Genomic DNA, 20,218 nt, shown 5'->3' on the forward strand with positions numbered 1-20,218 from the left:
AAAATTGTACAAAGCACTCCACGCTTTCTTCTTAAGTGTAACAATTACGGCTTAATCTCGCTTTAGCTGAAGGATTAACTTAAAGGAGAATTCAATTCTTGTGAAGTGGGGCTGTGTGAAGTAGCTGAGAGTTGTCAGTGCCATACCTGCAGGAGACGGCAGTCAGAGCGCTCCGAGTTTACAGAAACAGAAGGTTTCCCGACATGCGAGCTAAACTCAAAGATGCTCAGAGGGGTTTATAGGAAAAAAAACTTTTCATTATCTAAAGCAACCAAAAAATGTCCTAGCGGTTTATTGCGGACCTTCAGGCTATGTCTCTTCAGCGCGGTAAGAGTTACATGGACTGTAATGACGCATCAAGACTTGCCATTACGATCAGTTCGTATCACTGATCAGGATCAGTCTGTAACTTATTTTTTTCTTGTCTTTCCAGAGATCTTGCTGGCTACTCGTCAAAACAAGAGTAGATGTCTTAGACATTCATGAGCACACATTCAGCACAACACCATTTTAATTTTAGTGTCTTCTGTTGCTCCTCTATTACTGAAAAGCAATACATGTGTTCGGGATAATGACCTTTTACCGTCACGCTCATTCGTAAATATTTAAAAAAAGCCTCTTGTAATGCCTGCTAACCCCCAAATTCAATCATAGCATGTGTGTGTTTATGGGTTTACACCATGAGTGAGGTGTTTATAAGCATTTGTCACCTGCAGATATACTCACATATGCACACTGTGATTTACGGTATCACAGTGATTTTCCTTACATTTGAATTTGCTTATAAAATCAATTTCTCTATTTTCTGCTTCATTACCCCCTACCTGCTAAACTACATTTGGCCTTTCCAGCTGCAGTGTTTGTGTGCGTATGCTCATGTACACGTGTACATTTGTGTAAATGTGTACAGTAAATGTGTTACCAGATGGCTTGTCTTGGTTGCAGTTCATCAAAGTCGGGTTTGCTCCGTGCCTAAGGAGCTGGCTAACGATGCTCGTCTGTAAGAGATAGTAGAAACGTTGACAAATCAAAGTGAAAAAAAACAAACAAAAAAAAAACTTAACAGATCACTTATTGTTTTAAAAAATAGCCCTCAACAAAGTCACGGCAAATAAAGTTACAGCTTCAGAGAAAGATAGATATTTCAATGTGATATCTTCAATTTTTCAACACTTTCAACAGGCAGCAGCAGGTGTTCCCCATTGTTCTGTCAAGGACTTCCTCTCAGACCAACACTTTGTTCAGGTCTCCTTTCTTCCTCAATACACCATGTCTTTCTGCCAAAATACATCTTGTGTGTGGCTGAAGTCAACGAAATCACGACACGTTATCATCCCCAGTTCATCTCAAACTAACGCTTGGTGAAGAGACTTTCATGGCACTTTTTTAACTTTTAACCGGTCCTTTTAACTTTACTTTTTACATTCGTCCCATCTTTATCGTTACTTCCTTCAGTCTGCTCCTCTATTACTGTGGCACGAGCTAAAGGTACTTGTTTAAAGATGAGGAAAGTGTCCAAGAGTAATGCTTTGGGGGAACCCTGTGCATCCGAAACCAACGCAGCGGGCTCCAGACCAAGCAGAAAAGAATAGGTAAGATAGCAAATGAGAATCTTGGTTATTTTTCAATCATGTAGGAAAAACTGAATCAAATGAAATTCAAGACAGCTACAGCACACTTAAAACCTGTCCAACAGGCTCTAATCCTAACTACTGAGCATCTGAGCATTATACTCAGGACACTTCAAACAGCAATAAGCCATATAATTACACTTCAGCTAAATCACCATTCCATAAATGCAACATGTGTATGCCTTTTAGTTGGAACAAACCAATTCAGTGTATAAGAGAAAAATAAAAATCAGTCCCACTTCAGTAAGACCCATTTAGATCACAAAATCAATAAATCATCACTCTTATTTTAAACATCAAGGCAGTTTCACTCAGTCAGCGGCCATGTTACCTGCATCATTCTTTATAAGCATCAGCTCCACATGTCTTGTAATGCAGTGCAGTAATGAAACATCAGTGTAATTCAGGGGGAAGTGACACAGCACATTAAGAAGACTAGCCATGAACCATGCCATCAGCTGTTCAGTTATGAGGCCACAGCATCTCAACACAACAACACTGACGCTCTATATATACTTTCAACATGTCGGTGGCGCCATGAGATCTGAACTCTTCAGCAGGTCAAAGTTTGAAAGAGGGTACAGAAAAGGTTATGAGTTCATAGGAATCGGAAGGTACAAATCAGTAGTTTTGTGATGCAGTTCTAGAAAGACAGAATCGTTTTCAGTAGGGGCCAATTAAAAGTAAACATTCTAAATGTTTGCCAGAGGTAAAACCTAATCTTGAGATTATCATTAAAGTTCCTCAGAAAATTAAACAATATAAATCTTGCTGTTGCTTTAATTACCAACTAAATAAATTAATCCAATCCAAGCATGGCATTATCTTAATACCCTGTCATTATTATCTAAAAATTCAATGTAAAACTATTTAAACATTTTTTCTCTCTAGGGTGCACAACTTAAAAAGACTCGACTCCAACCAGGGCAGCCAAGAGGCAGGGTCAAACTTATCACAAGACCTGGACAGGTAACCTAAATTAGCCGCAGTAATAGGGCTATACATCTTCTTAAAGGGTGCGACTATTATGTTTGCCTCCAAGCACAAAGGGTCTTCTGGGTTTTAATGTACCAGCTGGGGCTACAGTTGCTAGCAAGCATTTCCGAGAAATGGTTTGTTCTTATCTCATATTAATAAATGTGCCAAAAGTGATTTACAGGGCTGGATGCATGCAAACATCTGAGAAGAACAATATAAATAGCAGGTGATGTAAGGAGTAGTTTGTATGCAGAAGGCAATTCACTGGAGCTAGTACAGAGCAGACAACGAGGTGATTTAGCACTTGCAAAGAAAACCCAATCAATTCTCCAATCCTCAAGACTAACACTGTTAAGTCTGATACACTTACATAGTGCACACACACACACAGATGCTGTGTAATAATGTATGAGATATAAGAAGGTTAAAATCCATTTGCGGTCTGGATTTGTGCATGTGGATCTACTCATTAATTATCAACTGACCATCTAACAACTGGTGGAACTAACTGTGTAAGAGTAGAGAGAGAAAACAAAGGCAGAGGATGTCCATATAATAGATTGCTTTAGGACAGATAAACCAAATTCCGAATGAATACATTCTCTGCCAGCAAACACACAGCCTAAAGACTAATTATATATCGAGTTGGGTCAACAATATCTGAATGCGAACACTTCCTTCTGTTGATAGCTGGAACCCTCCCAAACTATCAGATCCGACTTCCATTCTTTTCCAACCGCTCATCTGGAAATCAGCCCCCTCTGTTCTGAGAGAAACCACTGAACTGCTAATTTAAAATTATACAGTGCGGCTATGTGCCGGCAGTTTCATGGTTTCTGATCATTAGGCAAAAAAAAAAAATGTGCAGCTTATCAGATAACTGGAACCATGTTCATCTGAGCATCCATTCATTGATAATTTCCCCGTCATTTCCCTAATGGCTGCTCTCACACTGGATAAGGGGTCTGCTAAAAATGTGAAAAACATTAAGACACTTCAGTGCTGCTTGTAAGTTACCTGCCCATATTTAGCTGCCAAATGGAGGGGGGTCCAAAAGTTGTTGTCAGCTGGATGAGGGTCCGCGCCATTCTCCAGTAGCACAGACGCCACCTCTCTGTAACCACTGGCACTTGCAATGTGGATCTTCAGAGTGAAGAAAAAGCAAAGAGAGAGTTGTATTTAAAAAAAAAAGAAGAAGAAGAAAATTATAACGAGGTGAAGACACCACGGATATATTTACCAGAGTAACGCCGTCATCATTGGGCTGGTTGAGGCTTCCCGCCGTGGCAACAAGCTGTTTAACATCAGATAACATGGTGCTGGGTCTCTGCGTCTTCATGGTGTGCATGGCTGACGCATCTACACCTAAAAAACACCAACACTAACATGACTCTTTTCTTTAGATATCATAATTAAAGGATCTCTACTGAATCTTTTAAGTTTTTGCCAAGAACTGTACAAGGGTATCAATCTCTTTACCGAGCTTTAAACTAAAAACAAAGCCACAAGAGGGAAATATTTAGCTCAGGTTTGCTTTCGGGAAAGTAGAAGCAGATGTGAATGCTATTCTAAAAATAAAGAACATACGGTACTCAAGAGTAATGGTCCCATATCATAATAAATTACATTCAAGTACAGGGTTCCATCTGGTTTTACAGTTCAAAATGAGCAATTTTTAGAACCAGGGCAGCCACTTTCTTTAAAAAAAAAATTCAAGGGTAAAATGAAGTGCTACAGGGAATTTTTGTTTGTTGTCATCTGGCACGGGGATTGCTGGAGCTGACTGTGCTGAACAGTCGGCCACATTGGAACCCACGTTCTGGGCCAACACAGAGAAACTGAGGTCTACAAGGGCGCCTGCTCCAAGTTATGGAGATCAATGCACTGCTCCGTGATCACACGCACACCATGAATCTAACTTTGGTAGCCGTAATAGCATAGATTGATTATCAGTCAGCCTATATGTAACTCGGATAGGTTGTTGATTTCTAACTAATGGGACTTTTCCAAACCCATTGGTTGAATTAGTGAATCAATAAGTTTGCCATTAAAAAGAGTTGAGAGCCTCGGAATCCAGAGGTATTTAAGACGTACTAACAGGAGCAATAGCACATCAGACTAGCTGAGAATTACCAGTTTCCACAGAGCCACGGCTTGAATGAAGCTAGTGCAGCATGCAAAGCAAGTGACAGCTAGTACAATGAGAAGAATCTGGGAAATTTAAAGGACATTTACACTTCACCTCCTGACCCTTTGATAGAGACTCATGGACAGTCTGTCTTTCCCATAACCATATAAACTTGATAAGGATAGAGAGCATGCAGCCATGTTACTATGGCAACAAAGGCTGAGAGAGCCCATGTGAGTGAGAGTATGTTTCATGGTGGCAAAACCCAGTGGGAAGGGGGTGGGTTTCAGATATAACCACTGAGGCTGGCAGACAGAAGACGACACTCAGTGACTGGGGAATCATTATGTGTGTGTGTGTGTGTGTGTGTGTGTTTCTGTGTACGGTGGTCTGAGCTTGATAAGTTAGCTGTCCTAATTTAGAAGCTGACATTTGTCATGTGATGTCTGGCAGATGGATGAGGAAAAACCCTCCATCATTGTCTGTATCCGTTTCTGACTGGCTTTGCCAGCATGATTCCTGATCCTCTTTCACTGTGTGTGTGTGTCTCTGTGTTTCTTTGGCATCTTTCCCTGCTTCTCCCTCTGTCATTCCTTTTCTGCTTTTTACTCCCTCTGCCTCCACCTCTCTCATTCGCAGCTTCAGCGACCTCTTTTCCCTGTGGGACCCCCATTGCCCCTATCACAATCTGACATTATCAGGCCTGTGGGTATACTTCACCTTCACACAGGCACACATTCACAGATGGACCACCTCATGCTAACCATTCATATCATCCCATTGCTTCCTAATTTAAACATGAATAGAAGCATTCACCCAAATATGCTTAATTTTTCTTTTTCAACATGTTTGTGAGACACCAAATGTGACTGAGAAGAACCCATAATCAATGTGGAAATGTCAAAGTCGCCACCAGAGCTTTACCATTTTCGTCCAGGTGTTTTCGGAGGATATAGCTGCTCTCTGTACCCTCGAAGGTGTAGTCCAGAGGAATGTTTCCGTTGATGTCCTGCAGCAGAATGTTGACTCCAGCCTTTCAGAAGAGGGGCAGAAAACAGTGGAAAAGACACAATCTGCGTTTTAGCTTGGGTCATTTATCAGTCTTGAATCAATAATTAAGTGGGACTAATTATCTTGTCTCCCCAGCGGCATATATCTGAACAGAATCACGGAGATGTTAAGAGACAATACAGTGAATTAAAGAACTCATTAGATAACTGCGGGGGGCTATAAAGAGTTGGGGCACTGGTTACCATCACTTGGAGGTGTGTGCGTGTGTATGTGACAAGATTAATGTGTGCACTCGACATGGACCCTGTCATTGTGGCCTTCTGTCACATGAGATAACACAAGAGGCCTTTCCCTCTTCTTTAATGACTGTTACTTTGATGACGGCTCAGTAGTTGGTTACAATATGGTAGGTAAGTTTGTAGGAAAAAAAAAAAAGGACGGGGACAGAGCCTTCCTGTTGTCTTTTTCATTTTTATCATCCCCTCTCTGGGTTAAGGTACTGAAAGTAACAGACAAGTGGCAATCGTTACAATCTATGCCATAAATCGCTCCCTGTGGTTTGACTAAACCATAAAAGAGAGGCCTGTGTAACGATCATAGCTGGACGAGGTCCGATAAGAGGGTTGGGGACTGTAAGTGAGGGTCCTTGTTTAATATTTAAAGCAAATAGAATTCTAACAACACAGTTGCAGTGTGGCAATGAGATTTATGACCCAGTCCTCAGGCAGGCAAAGAAAGAAGGGGTAGAGGAAGTGAAAAAAAAAATTGGAAGACGAGGGTTGAAAATGCAGCGAAAGAGCAAGCTGACAGAACAGCATGAAATCGGTTCAACTCCGACAACCAGTTCATCTTAAATCCTGAAAGCAGCCTGGAGCTGTCCAACTGATTTATAATTTAAACTGACTTTTTAATAAGGGTTAGTTAGGGGTTAACAAAAAGATTACATTAACATTAATAATTATCAGCTGCTGCTTCATGACTATTCATGAAAAGCAGGAAACCTTATCACAATGTGAAGCACCGGTGAAGAGCAGCCGCTGAAATCATGAGTGAGTCAGAGGGAGAACATACGAGGAGTGCTACATCTAAGCAGCAAACCCACCTGACATTCAAACAGACAACACACACTCTGCTCTACACCCTTATCCTGCTCATGACCTGTTTGTACTCCTTCCATAAAACAGCATATCATTAATATCTGTGCTCACAAAACCTCCTTTAGAGCTTAAGGGCTCCTCTCAGGGTGCCATGGTTAAAGTGTATGATTTTGTCTGTGTATGCTTGTGCGTGTAAAACAGTTGGGAGTGAAGAAGTGTCCGGCAACAGTCAATAGACGTCTAGCTGAATTAAGCTATAACTTGGCATACAAATCTATCTTGCTTGGCCAGGAGGCCACTCTCATCACCTTTACTTGCAGCTCTACAAAAAGCAGAAGCATCAAACTAAGGAAAACAGTGGCAAAGAAAGTACACTATGTTCACTCTTAAGGTTTTAAATATCACGACATAATAGTTGTTGTTTTTAAAAAAAAAAAAAAAAAGAAGTGACCGCAACCACATCTTTAACTTTAGTACAACTTCAGATAAACAACAACTGATTTTACACTGTGTCGTTTATCCGCCATAACTAACGCAAAATGCAGAGGCAAGAAGCAATTGTTGCTGCACAACAGTCTGGGAAGGACGATGAGGCCAATTCCAAATAAGTTGGAGATTTGATTATTCACTCTAGGCACTTGTTAAATCTTCCCAACAAGTTCCCACCCAAGATCGGGTGGTGCAATGCTCAGAAAAACTGCAAGAATCCCAACAGCTACATTTTAGGTAAATGTTAGTTAATGAGAAAAACTGAACTAGCATGGTTTGTTTGGAAGAGGTGCTTGGAGAAGGTATTTTTATTTTTTAAAAAGAACAAGGTAGCACAGCACAGGTATGCAGAGTTGCATCTAAAAGAAAAAAAAACAAAATGCAAACTTTACATAAAAAGGCCTCCTCGAGGTGCCTTTAAAAGCTATCAAATCATGTGTGGCACCAAGTTATTTGCACACTTATTTTGTTAAATAAGTAATGACACAGTGTAATGTCATCTCATTAGTTGTTGTACATTTAAGGTTGGATTCACCTTACTTTAAGATCTAGTCAGGATCAGATGGTTTTCATGCATTGTTCTAATGTGTATTGACAGAGGGTGTGCTTTCCTTTTCAGAACTGCAAACGACGCAAGATTTTACATTCTATAATCCTGCAAAATACCAACAATGATGGAATAAAGTAGTTTTACATTATCAGTTTTAGCATCATTTTACATAACTGTTTTCTGTGCATTAGTCACAATGCCACAAATAACAGACCAAAGCCCTTCGAAGAATGTAAAGGTAAAACCTGACATTCTGAACTTAACTGTACAAAAATCTAACTGCAACAGAAAACTTTAACAAAAGACATAATTGGTCTAGAGTGTCATTACCGCACAAAAAGCTCAAAGATCAGCAGAAACAGATTACATTGAAAAAAAACAACAAAAAAAAACCCCAGAAAATGGTGGCCATCAAAACAGAGACATGCATCATAATTCACATGACAGATGCTGACAAAAAGAAATGAGTTGGTGTTGGTTGACGGTCTGCAGGGGGTTAACAAACTGACTCCTAACCCAACGTTGGGAAACCACAATATGATGGATCCACCTTGGACGTTCCAAAGATGGATATCAGTTAATATCCCATTCCCTGAGTTTCAGTTGTGTAACACGGTGACCACTAGCAATCGATAACAACAAGCAGAGGTTTACTGAAAGCTGTCCCTGGGGGAAGCGACTGCTCAGCTGGACACTTTTACAGTGGACATTTAACCAGTAAAAATGGCTTGCATACACTGAGACATCTGTCCCATAAATGTCTGACGATAGGCTTTTATGTTATCCAATACAGCCGTCTACACAGCTGATGTGATTGGTCAAATGTGATGTGTACTTTATACACCCGTGTGGCTGCGACCTGAAGCACATTTTTAGGCTGCAAAACCCATTTTCTCCCACATGCTTAACTACAGGGATTATGCATCAAGCTTTGTGTCTCTTTCGAAGGATTTAATTATGTTTAGAGTAGACACAGTTGGAGTACCTTACCGTATGCTAAACATGTAAACGCTGGAAGATTTGGGTGAGTCAAAGTGTTGAGATGGCATCATGAACTGTCAAACCTGCCAAACTATCACTTGCTTAGCAAAAAACTGTGGCTTCCATGTTATCATGTTGTGTTAACAACATTGCCTGCTGGGAAAAAGTACGTTACGATTCCCATTTTTATTTTCTCCCCCGTTTTCTTGATATCAAGACTTCCAGAAAAAGAAAATGTTGTTATGTCCACTCTAAAACATAGATTAGTCACAAAATATATAACATATTCAACTAAACACCAGTCAATCAAAGGTGCTACATTTAACCTTTAGTTTGTTCACAGGATTATTGTGAGCAACTTTGGGGCTTAAAACAGGTTATACATAGATGATAGGACTGTACAAAAAGTGTTTAAAGAACAATTATCAAGTTTGGAGAAGAGAGCATAATATCATTAGCGAGAAAACCAAAAAAGTACTTGAAATGACATGAAGTGGAGTCCTGCACAGCCGGAGGCTTGCCGTTAATGATTTCACTTCAAAAGTCTCAGAGTTCAGTTTTAAATTCTTCATTTACAAGCATGGAAAGTGGGTCAATTCCACAACTTTACCTCCGCTTCATTTTAAACTGCGAGAAAAGAGACAGCATTTTTTAACAGAGACAGAGCAGATTATTCTCTCTGGAGCTCACAGCTACAGTGTACATTTGTACAATTTCAGAGATTACACGAAACAACTTGCATTAAAATAGGATTCGACAGAGAGAACAACAAAGGCGATCGCTGACCAACAGAAATTAATTGGTGGTCAAAATTCTTTTCAACGTTATCCGCTCTGAGCCAAAAGGTGGCAAATTCCCACAGAAACTGAAAACGAATGAGGCTAAGCGTGCAATCGACATTTACTGCAATTTTATAGGAGATGAAATGAGGAAGTCATAATTGACTTCTTATCAAATACGACTTCATAAGTATCCCGTGGGCTGTGCCTCTGATTAAAAGACAAACAGAACTCATACGTAGCAAGAATTTTTGTCGATGTTAGTGCATGGGACAAGTTTAAAATATCCTAGCCACAAAAATACACAAAAAAAAACTATTTGAAAAGAAAGATCCTTTGTTTTTATTCTTTTGTTAATCAGAATATTTTACTCAATTCATCATACTAATACTGGTCCTTTATACGAGCATCTATAAAGACTACACACCCATCTCCTAAATACTATCAACTGTGACTTGCAGCATTACTAATGACAAACATTAACCAAAAATAGAGTTAAATGGGTTTAGGAATGGCTTGAAAATAATAGAGTTTAGAAATGGCCTGCTTCCCTGCTGTTTGGAAGTAAGAGATAAGAGAATTATTGTGGTCGGTCCGGGTGCAGAACAGCAGTGCACACAGACTTCTCATCAGCCCGCCCCCCCTTCTTTGCCCATAAGACAAGATTGGTAACATCTCTGTCAGCAAAAACCAGTCTGTTCCTCTGTGTATAAACTGGATACAGGAAATCAAGGACAGCCATGCAGAGGACACAGAAAGGGGAACCTATTTTCAGCAAATTCCTTCCTTTGCCAATCAAAGATAAGGATGGCATAATCAAGCTCCTCTTGTAAGACCCATTGTTCCCATTAAAATGTGAACCTTTTCAACTCTGGGTGCAGATCTCCCACTTGCAGCTCTGGTGTGGGAGCGGTGGGGGAACAGAGCTGAGTGACTGAGCATTGTCTGGGTCAGTGGCGGAGATGGGTGCCAAAATTAATAAAAAGGAGAACAAGGACATTGCATCTCTATTGGAAATGGCTGCCCAAAAGCTATTTTTGCAATGGCAGACAGGAAGATCCTCAAGCACTCCTTTTATAATCCGTCTTCCCATGTCAAGTATACCAGAAATCTTATGCTGAAGAGAAAAGTGCATCTCCACGCACATTTTTTTCCTCTTTTTGGAAACTAAAGTGTCGTCTTACCAGGCCTGACACTGAACCAAATGTTGTCACAGTCACACAAGCACACAAAAGGTCACACACACACACACACACACACACACACACACACACACGTATAGGTAGGGGTAGAAATAAATAAATAAATATACCTTTGCACTTTGAAAGCTGAAAAATGTCTTAGTTTTGGGAGACTGGGAACATGTTTGAACTCCACTTTTTTCTCCTCAACTTTCTCCATAGTCAATTGGAAGCACTTTCTTCACAATATCAAATCTCCCTCTCTCATAGTTTGGTCATCATAATGCATAACTCACTGGATTAAAATGCATTTAGAATAACTATATTGCGCTTTCATCAAACGAGACAGCTTGCGGGACTCTCTGCTAGGAGAGAAATTAAATGCATGCAAATACATAGACATGCAACACATACATGAACCCAGAGGCCCTACAATAATGTCTGACATTTATTCTGCACGCGATTTGAATGGGAGCTCTTCAAACGTATCCGTCCCTTTGAGGATCATCTCTTTCCTGCCTCACAGAAAGGCACCAGCAATCACTCAGGACCCAATCAAAAGAACCGGGTTTCACGGGATTCTGCAGAGCTTTTGACTGCAGTCAACCCTCCCTGGGTCTAATCAACACCAGCAGAGCAGTCGCGGCCCACTGAGTGACTCGCTGGATGTGCATGCCCTCCCCTGCAGCTGGCACAGCTCTCGTTATGGACCTAATCAGTACAACCACAGCTCTTGTCAAGACATCCTCTACAGAATAGGCCTCCGCTTTGATATCATGCTAATGCAGAATGTCTAAATCTTCTCATTTTCAGGGATTCTGCCGGGTTTTTGAGGAAAGGACCCTCAGCAACACACAAACACTAATCAATGAAAGATGCTCCACTTGGATGAACATTTTTTGAGGACTTACACGGACAGAGCCACCAGTGCAAAGCTAATTCACAATGAAACTTGAACACCAACCAAATCCAAAGCACTAATCTAATTTGTAGCTGACACACTCAGAATTCAGGGCTCTATGGAAAAAAAATAAAAAATATGTAGCTGCATCCAAAAAAGTGCAACCTCATACATATATTTGTGTGTCTGTTTTTGTGAAACTGAACAACTCCTCTCATTATACTGCATGTTTCACACTTGCGTGCGATTTTCTCACCAGGAGCAGCAGCAGGACCACGTCTGCATGGTCACACGCACAAGCTACATGGAGGGCTGTCCACTGGTCCTCGTCCTGCCGGTTGACATTCAGGCCTCGCTCAATTAGAAGCTCTGCTGCGAACACATTGTCGTGGCGAGCGCACTGCGGAGAGCACAAACAGTAAATTACCTTATTACTAGTTTGAAGAATGAGTGTTTTTAGAGGCACTGCTGACTATAAACAGCACACAACATATATGGTTCAGTCCATATGGCGTGGTGATTAATGCATGTGAAAATCTATTAAGCATAATTTTCAGTGGTGATAATTATATTCTTGTACAGCCACAGGGGAGTTTGCAAAATTATAATGATTAAGGCACTGAAGATGGTTACTAGCACATCTGCGTGTTGGGGGAGTGACAACACTGCTGCAGGGAAAAATAACAATCATGGATGCTTGGGTTTATGGTTAGTCAAGCCGGCAAGTAGGAATTATGGGGAAAAATGTCACTCCTGTTCCTTCGTATTTAAAACCTTTGAGTGTATCTTACCAGGTGCAGCAATGATCCTCCAGAGGGAATGAGAGTGTTGGGGTCCGCGCCCTCCTTGAGGAGACGCAACACTGCAACACAATAAACATCCACGTGTTAACACCTGTCATGTGTGAAGACAGGCAGTGTGCTACACAGACGCATATATAGGCATAAACACGCTGATCTCCGCCTCTAGAGCTGTCCAACTCAATAAGTGAAGGGCGTCCCATAACTGTCTTTGAAGCGTCACTGTGGATCAGTGTTAAGGCGAGCGTGAATGTTTGGTAGGTCCTTCCCCCTAGAGCAGGTAAGAAAGCCACAGGGTTACACGCATTCACGTCACATACTATAAGCCCAAGAGATCCGCACAACCCACTAACACACTGACACGGATCTGCTGAAGAAAACACAAGCCGCTAAGAGCAAGTTTGCGCAGTCGGCCATAAACAGACGAGCGGAGAGTGGTAGTCTAAACAAGGTCACAGTTATTTTACTACACAACTTGTATATTTTTCCATGGGAATCAGTGTGAACGCAGCAAACAGAGAGCAAGAGGGATGGGAGGGGGATGGAGGCGCGCTGGAGTGTAAGACAGATAAACAGAGTGGTGGACAACGAGAGAAAGTTCACCAGAGCTTTTGAGCAAAACCAGCTGCTATGACGGCAGACACTCTTGTGATTCTATACAATTAACCCTGATGATGACCCTCCTCCCAACTAGGAGCCTTTTGACTTGCACAGACGGGCTTAAATAATATAATTGAACCCAGTCACATACGCACTCTAAAGACAGACCAGTCATGTTTTAAAACAGTAGATGGAGCAGAAAATTCCGATCTATCTAAAGAAAAATCGCAAATCTACTGAATAGATTAAGTGGAATACAGGAAATGAAGATATAAAGTAGCACATTACAATATTAAGCAATGCAATTCATAAACACAAAATGGCCAGAATTGATAAGCGAATGTAGACCGACCTATACATTTCCACACTCTCTATAACATCTTAACAAGTGCCTCTCTATTCATGACTCATTAACCTTGATTAACAAGCTACAGCTGTGCTCCAGATAGCAGACAGATAAAAAGGACCAAAATCTGTTCTGCACGATGCAACAAATGTTCAATCACTGCTGAAAGGTCACATCGGCATGAGTATGGTGCCAAAGTACTCCTCTGTAAAAACAGATTTCATAGAACAGCTCTGCCATTAGTGCTGCCTCACATGCATCTATGCATTTCTGTATAAAACCTGTGGTTATGCAATTCAAAAGCACCCAAATCACAGCCTCAAAAACGTGTATGTGTGTCCATACTGCATAAAAAAAAAAGAGGTTTCCCTGCAACATACTTACAGAATATTTCAGAAACAGAGATAAGCATATTTTACCAGTAAACAGTCATAGAGGCATTTGCACCTACTCCACCCCCATATCAACAAATAAAGCTACATCATGGCCTACAGCTAGCGTATTTCTAGAGCTGAAATAATTCACGATCAGCTGAATCAGCCAGTTACTTTAACCTATTAAGACCTGAAACAACACATTGCGTTCCTCACATTCAGAGGGCGCCTTGGGTCCTAATGGGTTAAGGTGTTCAAAGTTTAAAAAGATTTTATCACATCAAAGAAGGTGTGACAGACAGAGTCGTTTTTTTCCCCCCAAAAGGTTTAATCTTTTGTGGCTCTTTTAACCAACTCATCATTTTTGAAAACTCTACACATCCACACACTGGCATCGCCGCCATTTCTTCAAAACATCTGTTTGAGGCATTTGCACGCGTTTCAACTTCGGCCGAACTTAATTTTTTGGAGAGTGACAGCTGTTCTATGCATACCAAACAGGCCAAACAAGAGCAGTGAAGAGACATTCGTCTCCTCTGATAGCTTAAAGTGCATAATGATCTTTAGATGGTTAATGAGAAACAAACTGACCAAGCCTGGAGCCAAACTGTACAATTATCTCCCCGTTTTCAATATTCTGAAAGAGCTCAGCATTGTAAAGCACCAATTAAGGCTCATCTTCTGTATCTTCTGCTCAAGTAGTTACTAGGGAATGGATAATGCTTTTTCATTTATGTTCATCAATCGAATTTATAGCTCCACAGTGAAAGCGGAGCTACAGTCTGCAGTCGTCATGATTTGTATCTTAATGCGGATTAACTTTGATTTTAAGTTTGGCGAGTGGCATTGGTCACAGCAACCTGTATTCATACCCTGCTTTTAAGAAGTGGAAGTAGCTCACAACACCACTTGGTGTGAGGAATGCCTCTCAGGTGACTCAAATTCAGCATTAAGCTTCAGTCATCTTTTTTGGTTTTGGAGCCAGATGTGACCACATTTGAACAATAGGGTGATACATGTAGCTGAGTGGACAAAGATACTGCTCCCCGAGTCTAAATATTCTTAATCGTGGAGCTATTTTTAGCACACAAATACAATCCTGATTGAATATTTCCTGAGAGAAGCAGACAGTGTTTGAATGGGAGTCTATTGGAGACAGCGGTCAGAAAGAGCCCCAAGAGTCTGTCAGCGCAGTATCACACAGAGGCACTTCAACTTCGGTTTTGTGTTACAGCCACCTGCCAACTCAGTCCATGCCTCTAGCGTATAAAACATCCCCTCTGTTACAGCTGATTGGTGTGAAATAAAAACCTGTCTGAGTTTATGGAATGTTACTGGATGTGTGCAAAGGAAGGTGAAGGGTTAAGAGGTACATATTGACCCTCATGCAGTAAAAGGAATAAAGGCAGCCATTAGTAATCAATAGCACCGTTTTACCATTTGGCAGGTTTCTCAAGACCCAACAACCATGTCCAATTGATATTTTCATTACTGTGATGGGTACCAGCAGTATTATACGTCTTTTAATTAAGGTTAAATTGCTTTAAAGAATTTGTTTACGTATCATTAATGTATGCCTCAAAACGACGGTCATTCATTGTTATGAGCATTCTATTCTACTTAACACTGAAAGCAAATTGAAGACTATCCAGATACATTCGTTAAATGTTTTCGACAGTGATTTTTCAGAGCATAGTCCAACAAATTACCAAGGCCAGTTTTGTGCTTAGCTTGAATGCATATCGTAGGCTGGATGAACTGCTGTGATATCTCAACTCACTCACTGGATAAGTAGAGAGTGATTTCTTCTTCTCGACTTGTCTGGCAGCTGGCAAACAATTTTCTGGTGCATTATTACCATCTGAATCTAATCATTACCTAATCCAGTAGGCAGTCGTATTTTTTTACTGAGTTAAAAAAAACAATTACATCAATGCATCACCACGTAAACTCCGACAGCCGTAAAGTCACAGCTTGATGGTAGAAAAGTCCATCAAAAATCCCAGGCCAAAGGGTTTCAACCACAAAGACAGAAACATATTTTAAAATCAATACCAGAAAGGATAAAAATCTTTCTTGTCCTAAAGCTGCTGGAAATGACAACCGGCCTTATTGGCTTATGATGAATTTCATATAAATCGCAGAGATTTACAAAGGTACGGTGGAAGAGCAAAACGATTTCTCACAGCAACAACAGTAATTTTCTAAGTTAAACCTTTATTAGTCAGTTAATGCTTGATTACACTGAATGCAGATTCTCAGGCTTAAGTCTTGAGAGTATGTGTATGTGTGTGTGTGTGAGTGTGTGTGTGTGGGGAGAGGAGGAGCATTAATTAGAATCTTTGATTGACACAGGGATATGTATACGAGCTTATGGTCCTAGTTTGTGCTGTTATATTTCATTCCATCCTACACATTGAGCCTTTAAACACTGAGTAGACCTCTCCAGGCTCTCTTCTGAAATAAAAGACACACCTCTCCATGCAGGACAACTTTTAGATTTGGGTGCTAAGCTAGAATGTGACTACACTCCAAGGACCATGACATTCTATGAATCTGATTAAATCTCTATAATGCAAGCTCTATTAAACCCATCTTACAGCATTATTGCTTTTTTTTTTTTTTTTCCTTCTCCATATAATAACCAGACACGCACTCCCCAGGTAAAACATCATTCCTTGGCAGTGCAATATGAGATTCTGTTCAGATCCATCATCCATATAAATACTGGTGTATTTTTGGTCCTTATCACACAGTCATGGACACAAGAAAGGCCGTCTCACTTCACTGCTCCATGTTTTCGAAATGAGTTTTCTTTTGTTTCTATCCAAATAGATAAAACAATACTTAACTCTGAACACAGATTATCTAACAACGGGTTATGCGAGATGGAACAGGTCTCTACAAGTGGGCAGTGTGATTTTATGGATTATAGTTTACATAACAATACTATACATCCCAATACAGCAGGGTGCGATACAATTTCACACCAGAACGCATTTGACAAAGTATTTGAGGCATAAAATAAAGCGTTTAATCAATTAAAAACACTTTTGTAAATGGGATTTTGTAGATTCCTCAGTCTTCCAGGTCATGGTAATCTTAAGAGCTGGAATAAGGGTAACTGGACTTCTTTTTTTTCGTGATTCTTGGAAGATGTTTCACCTCTCATCCGAAAGGCTTCTTCAGTTCTGTACCAGTTGCTGGGGGAGTTTTGGCTTATTACTAGTTGAAAGACCGTTTACGTTTGGCGGGTCAGTGAGGTCACGTGTGTGTCACTGACTGCGATCGGGGGCTCGATGTCGTGCGACTTCGGTTTAGATGTGAAGAGGCCTTTGGGACTAAGGGTGAAACGTCTTCAAGAAAAAAGAAAAAAGGAAGTCAAGTTGCCCTCAGTCAAGCTCTCAGCACCTTTATAAGTGTGAGCTTACGACTTTGTGTAATGTGCTTCACTGGTATCTGTGCAATCAAAAACATAAAGTAGAACACGTGAATCGCACATTTTGCAATAAAAGTTCTGATACACAATGAAATCAGCCTTCTCTTGTAGTTAACCGCATACTTTAGATTATAATAAAGTACTGCTGTGTGGTGTTTCTATTTGCCATAAAGTAGTTAATGTTCATCATAAATCCAGCTTAAAGATTAACTAGCAAAATAAAACTGCTTGTGAGCGGTAAGGGGAAAACGGCACTGCAAACTCAACGCAACTTATTTTTTAAATCAATTTTCCTGCCTGACAATATCTGTGGGGAAATCTTACAACTGTCCACATTTGTATAAGGCAAATTAAAATAAATGACCAAATAAAGCATTTAAACTAACATTCAGACTTTCCTCAAAGTATTTTCAGTTTTCATCCAGTGCAGGATGGAGCTAAAGGAGCTCCGATTAAACAAATGAAATAATAATAAAATCAACCGCAAATCAATATATATATATATATATTTTTTTAAATATTTTTGGGGGCTTTTTATGCCTTTAATGATAGGACAATTAGAGAGAGACAGGAAGTAGGGGGCAGAGAGAGGGGGAAGACATGCAGCAAAGGGCCGCTCGGTGCGGGACTTGAAGCGGGGCCAGCTGCAGCGAGGACTGTAGCCTCTGTACATGGGGCGGCTGTTTAACTCACTACGCCACCGGCCGCCCCTGCAAGTCAATATTTGAAGCTAAAACAAACTGCTTGATGGTACTATGACGGTTTTAAACAGAATTGCAGTAACAGATACCAGGACATATTTTTTCTACCGACTCTGTGGGTGTAGGCCCCGTTCTGTCAACAGCATGACATACGTCTGATGTACCTTTTCATCCCAGCTTCGTGTATATCTGACACATATCAGCATGGCACCCCACCTTGCGTATTCCCTTATTTTGCTCTTTCCTCTGCCTCTGGTTTGAGTTTTATCATCTGGAGAGATTTTAGATAACCAGAAGGCTAACTGATAAATAATTGAAAGTAAAATGCCAGGAGGTTGACAACATTACAGCATGACACGAGATTGCTTCACAGATTTTCATCTTCTGCTGCGATGATGCTCAGCATGTCAACTAAAATAACAGCCAGCCTCAGTGGAATATCCATTCTAAAAACTGCACAATATCTAACAACATGTCAACATATGGTATTTTTGTCACTTTGCACGGAGTTGGTCAAAAGGTACTTACTGAAGGTGCATTAGTCAAACAGACTGTTCAACGTTTGCGAAGAGGCGTTGCAGCATTGATCTCGATCAACACAAACTACAATGTACCACCGCACGCGGTATATCGTGCACAGCCTTCTTATTTTATGCAAGGTATGTTTCAGTTTTATCAACTGTGTCTAAAGCAATGCTGCAAAGCACCACGACTGAAAGCCATTACCTCTACTTGCTTCACTTCCTCGGTGTGGAGAACTGATTGGAGTCTCAGAATGCGTGCTGCGCCTGCACGATGGATTTGCACACAATCAATAACAGAAAGTGCGGCCAACTCTTTGTATATGTGCATGCTCTCTAAAGCACAGAGACACAAACCGCACCGTACCACACGCGCAGCAATTACACGTTCATAAAACACACACTGAACAGACGGGAAACACAAGCAGAGTGGAAAAGCATTGTGTAATTAATGCAGGGACCTGGGCACAATCCCACCAAGAATACCTCTTGCTTTGTTTGCTTCGCCCCCTGAAGGGAACAGCGATGCTTGCGATTGTGTTGTAGGGGTGGTTTCTTTAGCCCGAGGGGAAATGTTTTAGGTTTAACTTGAAGAAGCTAGAAGTGCCAGATAAAAAGATGTAAGGAGAGTAAAAAAAAGACATTAGGATTCTCTCTGTGGGGATAACGTACATCTTTTATAACTATCCGTCAAATGGATGCTGAGATCATTTTCTTCTGGGCTGAAGTGACTGATGATGTTCTAGAGCAGAGATGTGAAAGCAGCTTACACACACACACACACATACGGACAAACGAACACACAGACAAAAGTGACAAAATGATACCTTTGTTATATTCAAACTAAATGATTTTGTTTGTATAAGAAAGACATGATAAGTGCACCAGAGGAATCAGGGTCTGAATTTAAGAGAAAGCTGCACTGGCGCTGCTGATGTGTTGATATTCAAGAGCACACTGACAAATTGATTTTACTTGATTTCATGTAGCTGATGATCAAAAGTATAGAAATGTATTAATATATGTTGGATTGGCATTCCATGGCTTATAGAAACTGCTCCTAAATTCATTAAAACCGATGCAAACCTATTTAAAAGATCGGACTTGGAAACCGGTGCAGAGATTTTTTTAACATCGTGTTTTACTGGTTAAAGCCACGGACGCAGAGCATCAGTACATATTATTCTCTTGAAAAAGCAAGACATAAAAAAAAAAAAAAAATGGTTACAAGGGCAACAGCTGCTGCTGTTCTTCTCCTGCCCGACTTTGATGCATTTAAGAGATTGGTTTGGGAAAAGCAATTCCACCAAATGTCAAAATGCAACCGAGCCAGATGTTTGCATGTGACGGGTAGAAATGGAGGAGGGAGATGAGGTGTAGTACGCTCCCACTCAGCCATAGGGCTGTGGGTTATTGATATTTTCCCCGTTGACCCCAGAAAATTCTTCCAAAGCTCATGCCTCCTTTCCTGCTTCTTTTCAATTCCTTCCACTCTCTAGTTTTCATTTTTCTTGAACCTCCCCACTTCCCTCTCTGCCGTGCTTCTCTTTATCTCATTCTCCTTGATCTTACTTTCTGTACATGGCAAAAGATAAGAAAATCAATCATTTTGTGACTGTGTGTGAGAGACATACGATTGTAATTACCCAACTGCCTCGTCAGCAGACGACGTTTCTGCAGTTTTTCGCTATAAACAGGTCTATCCAGTCTT

The 20,218-nt window shown here is 40.6% G+C and overlaps 1 protein-coding gene across 5 annotated transcripts in view; it reads right to left on the minus strand.

Annotated features, from left to right (window-relative positions):
- myo16 (myosin XVI) overlaps positions 1 to 20,218 on the minus strand; it is a 106,948-nt gene that overhangs the window by 56,157 nt on the left and 30,573 nt on the right. For all 5 annotated transcript variants that reach the window (XR_012772546.1, XM_075479463.1, XM_075479464.1 and 2 more), the window contains exons 3-8: positions 12,518 to 12,588; positions 11,983 to 12,126; positions 5,662 to 5,770; positions 3,850 to 3,974; positions 3,627 to 3,752; positions 923 to 998 (exon numbers count right to left, since the gene is read on the minus strand). Coding sequence is in view for 4 of the 5 variants with exons in the window: in XM_075479463.1 (XP_075335578.1) it covers positions 923 to 998; positions 3,627 to 3,752; positions 3,850 to 3,974; positions 5,662 to 5,770; positions 11,983 to 12,126; positions 12,518 to 12,588 (651 nt within the window). In the remaining variant the exon portion in view is untranslated. The remainder of the gene's footprint in view (positions 1 to 922; positions 999 to 3,626; positions 3,753 to 3,849; positions 3,975 to 5,661; positions 5,771 to 11,982; positions 12,127 to 12,517; positions 12,589 to 20,218) is intronic.

This window comes from Odontesthes bonariensis, chromosome 12 (genome assembly GCF_027942865.1).
Source record: "Odontesthes bonariensis isolate fOdoBon6 chromosome 12, fOdoBon6.hap1, whole genome shotgun sequence".
NCBI lineage: Eukaryota > Metazoa > Chordata > Actinopteri > Atheriniformes > Atherinopsidae > Odontesthes > Odontesthes bonariensis.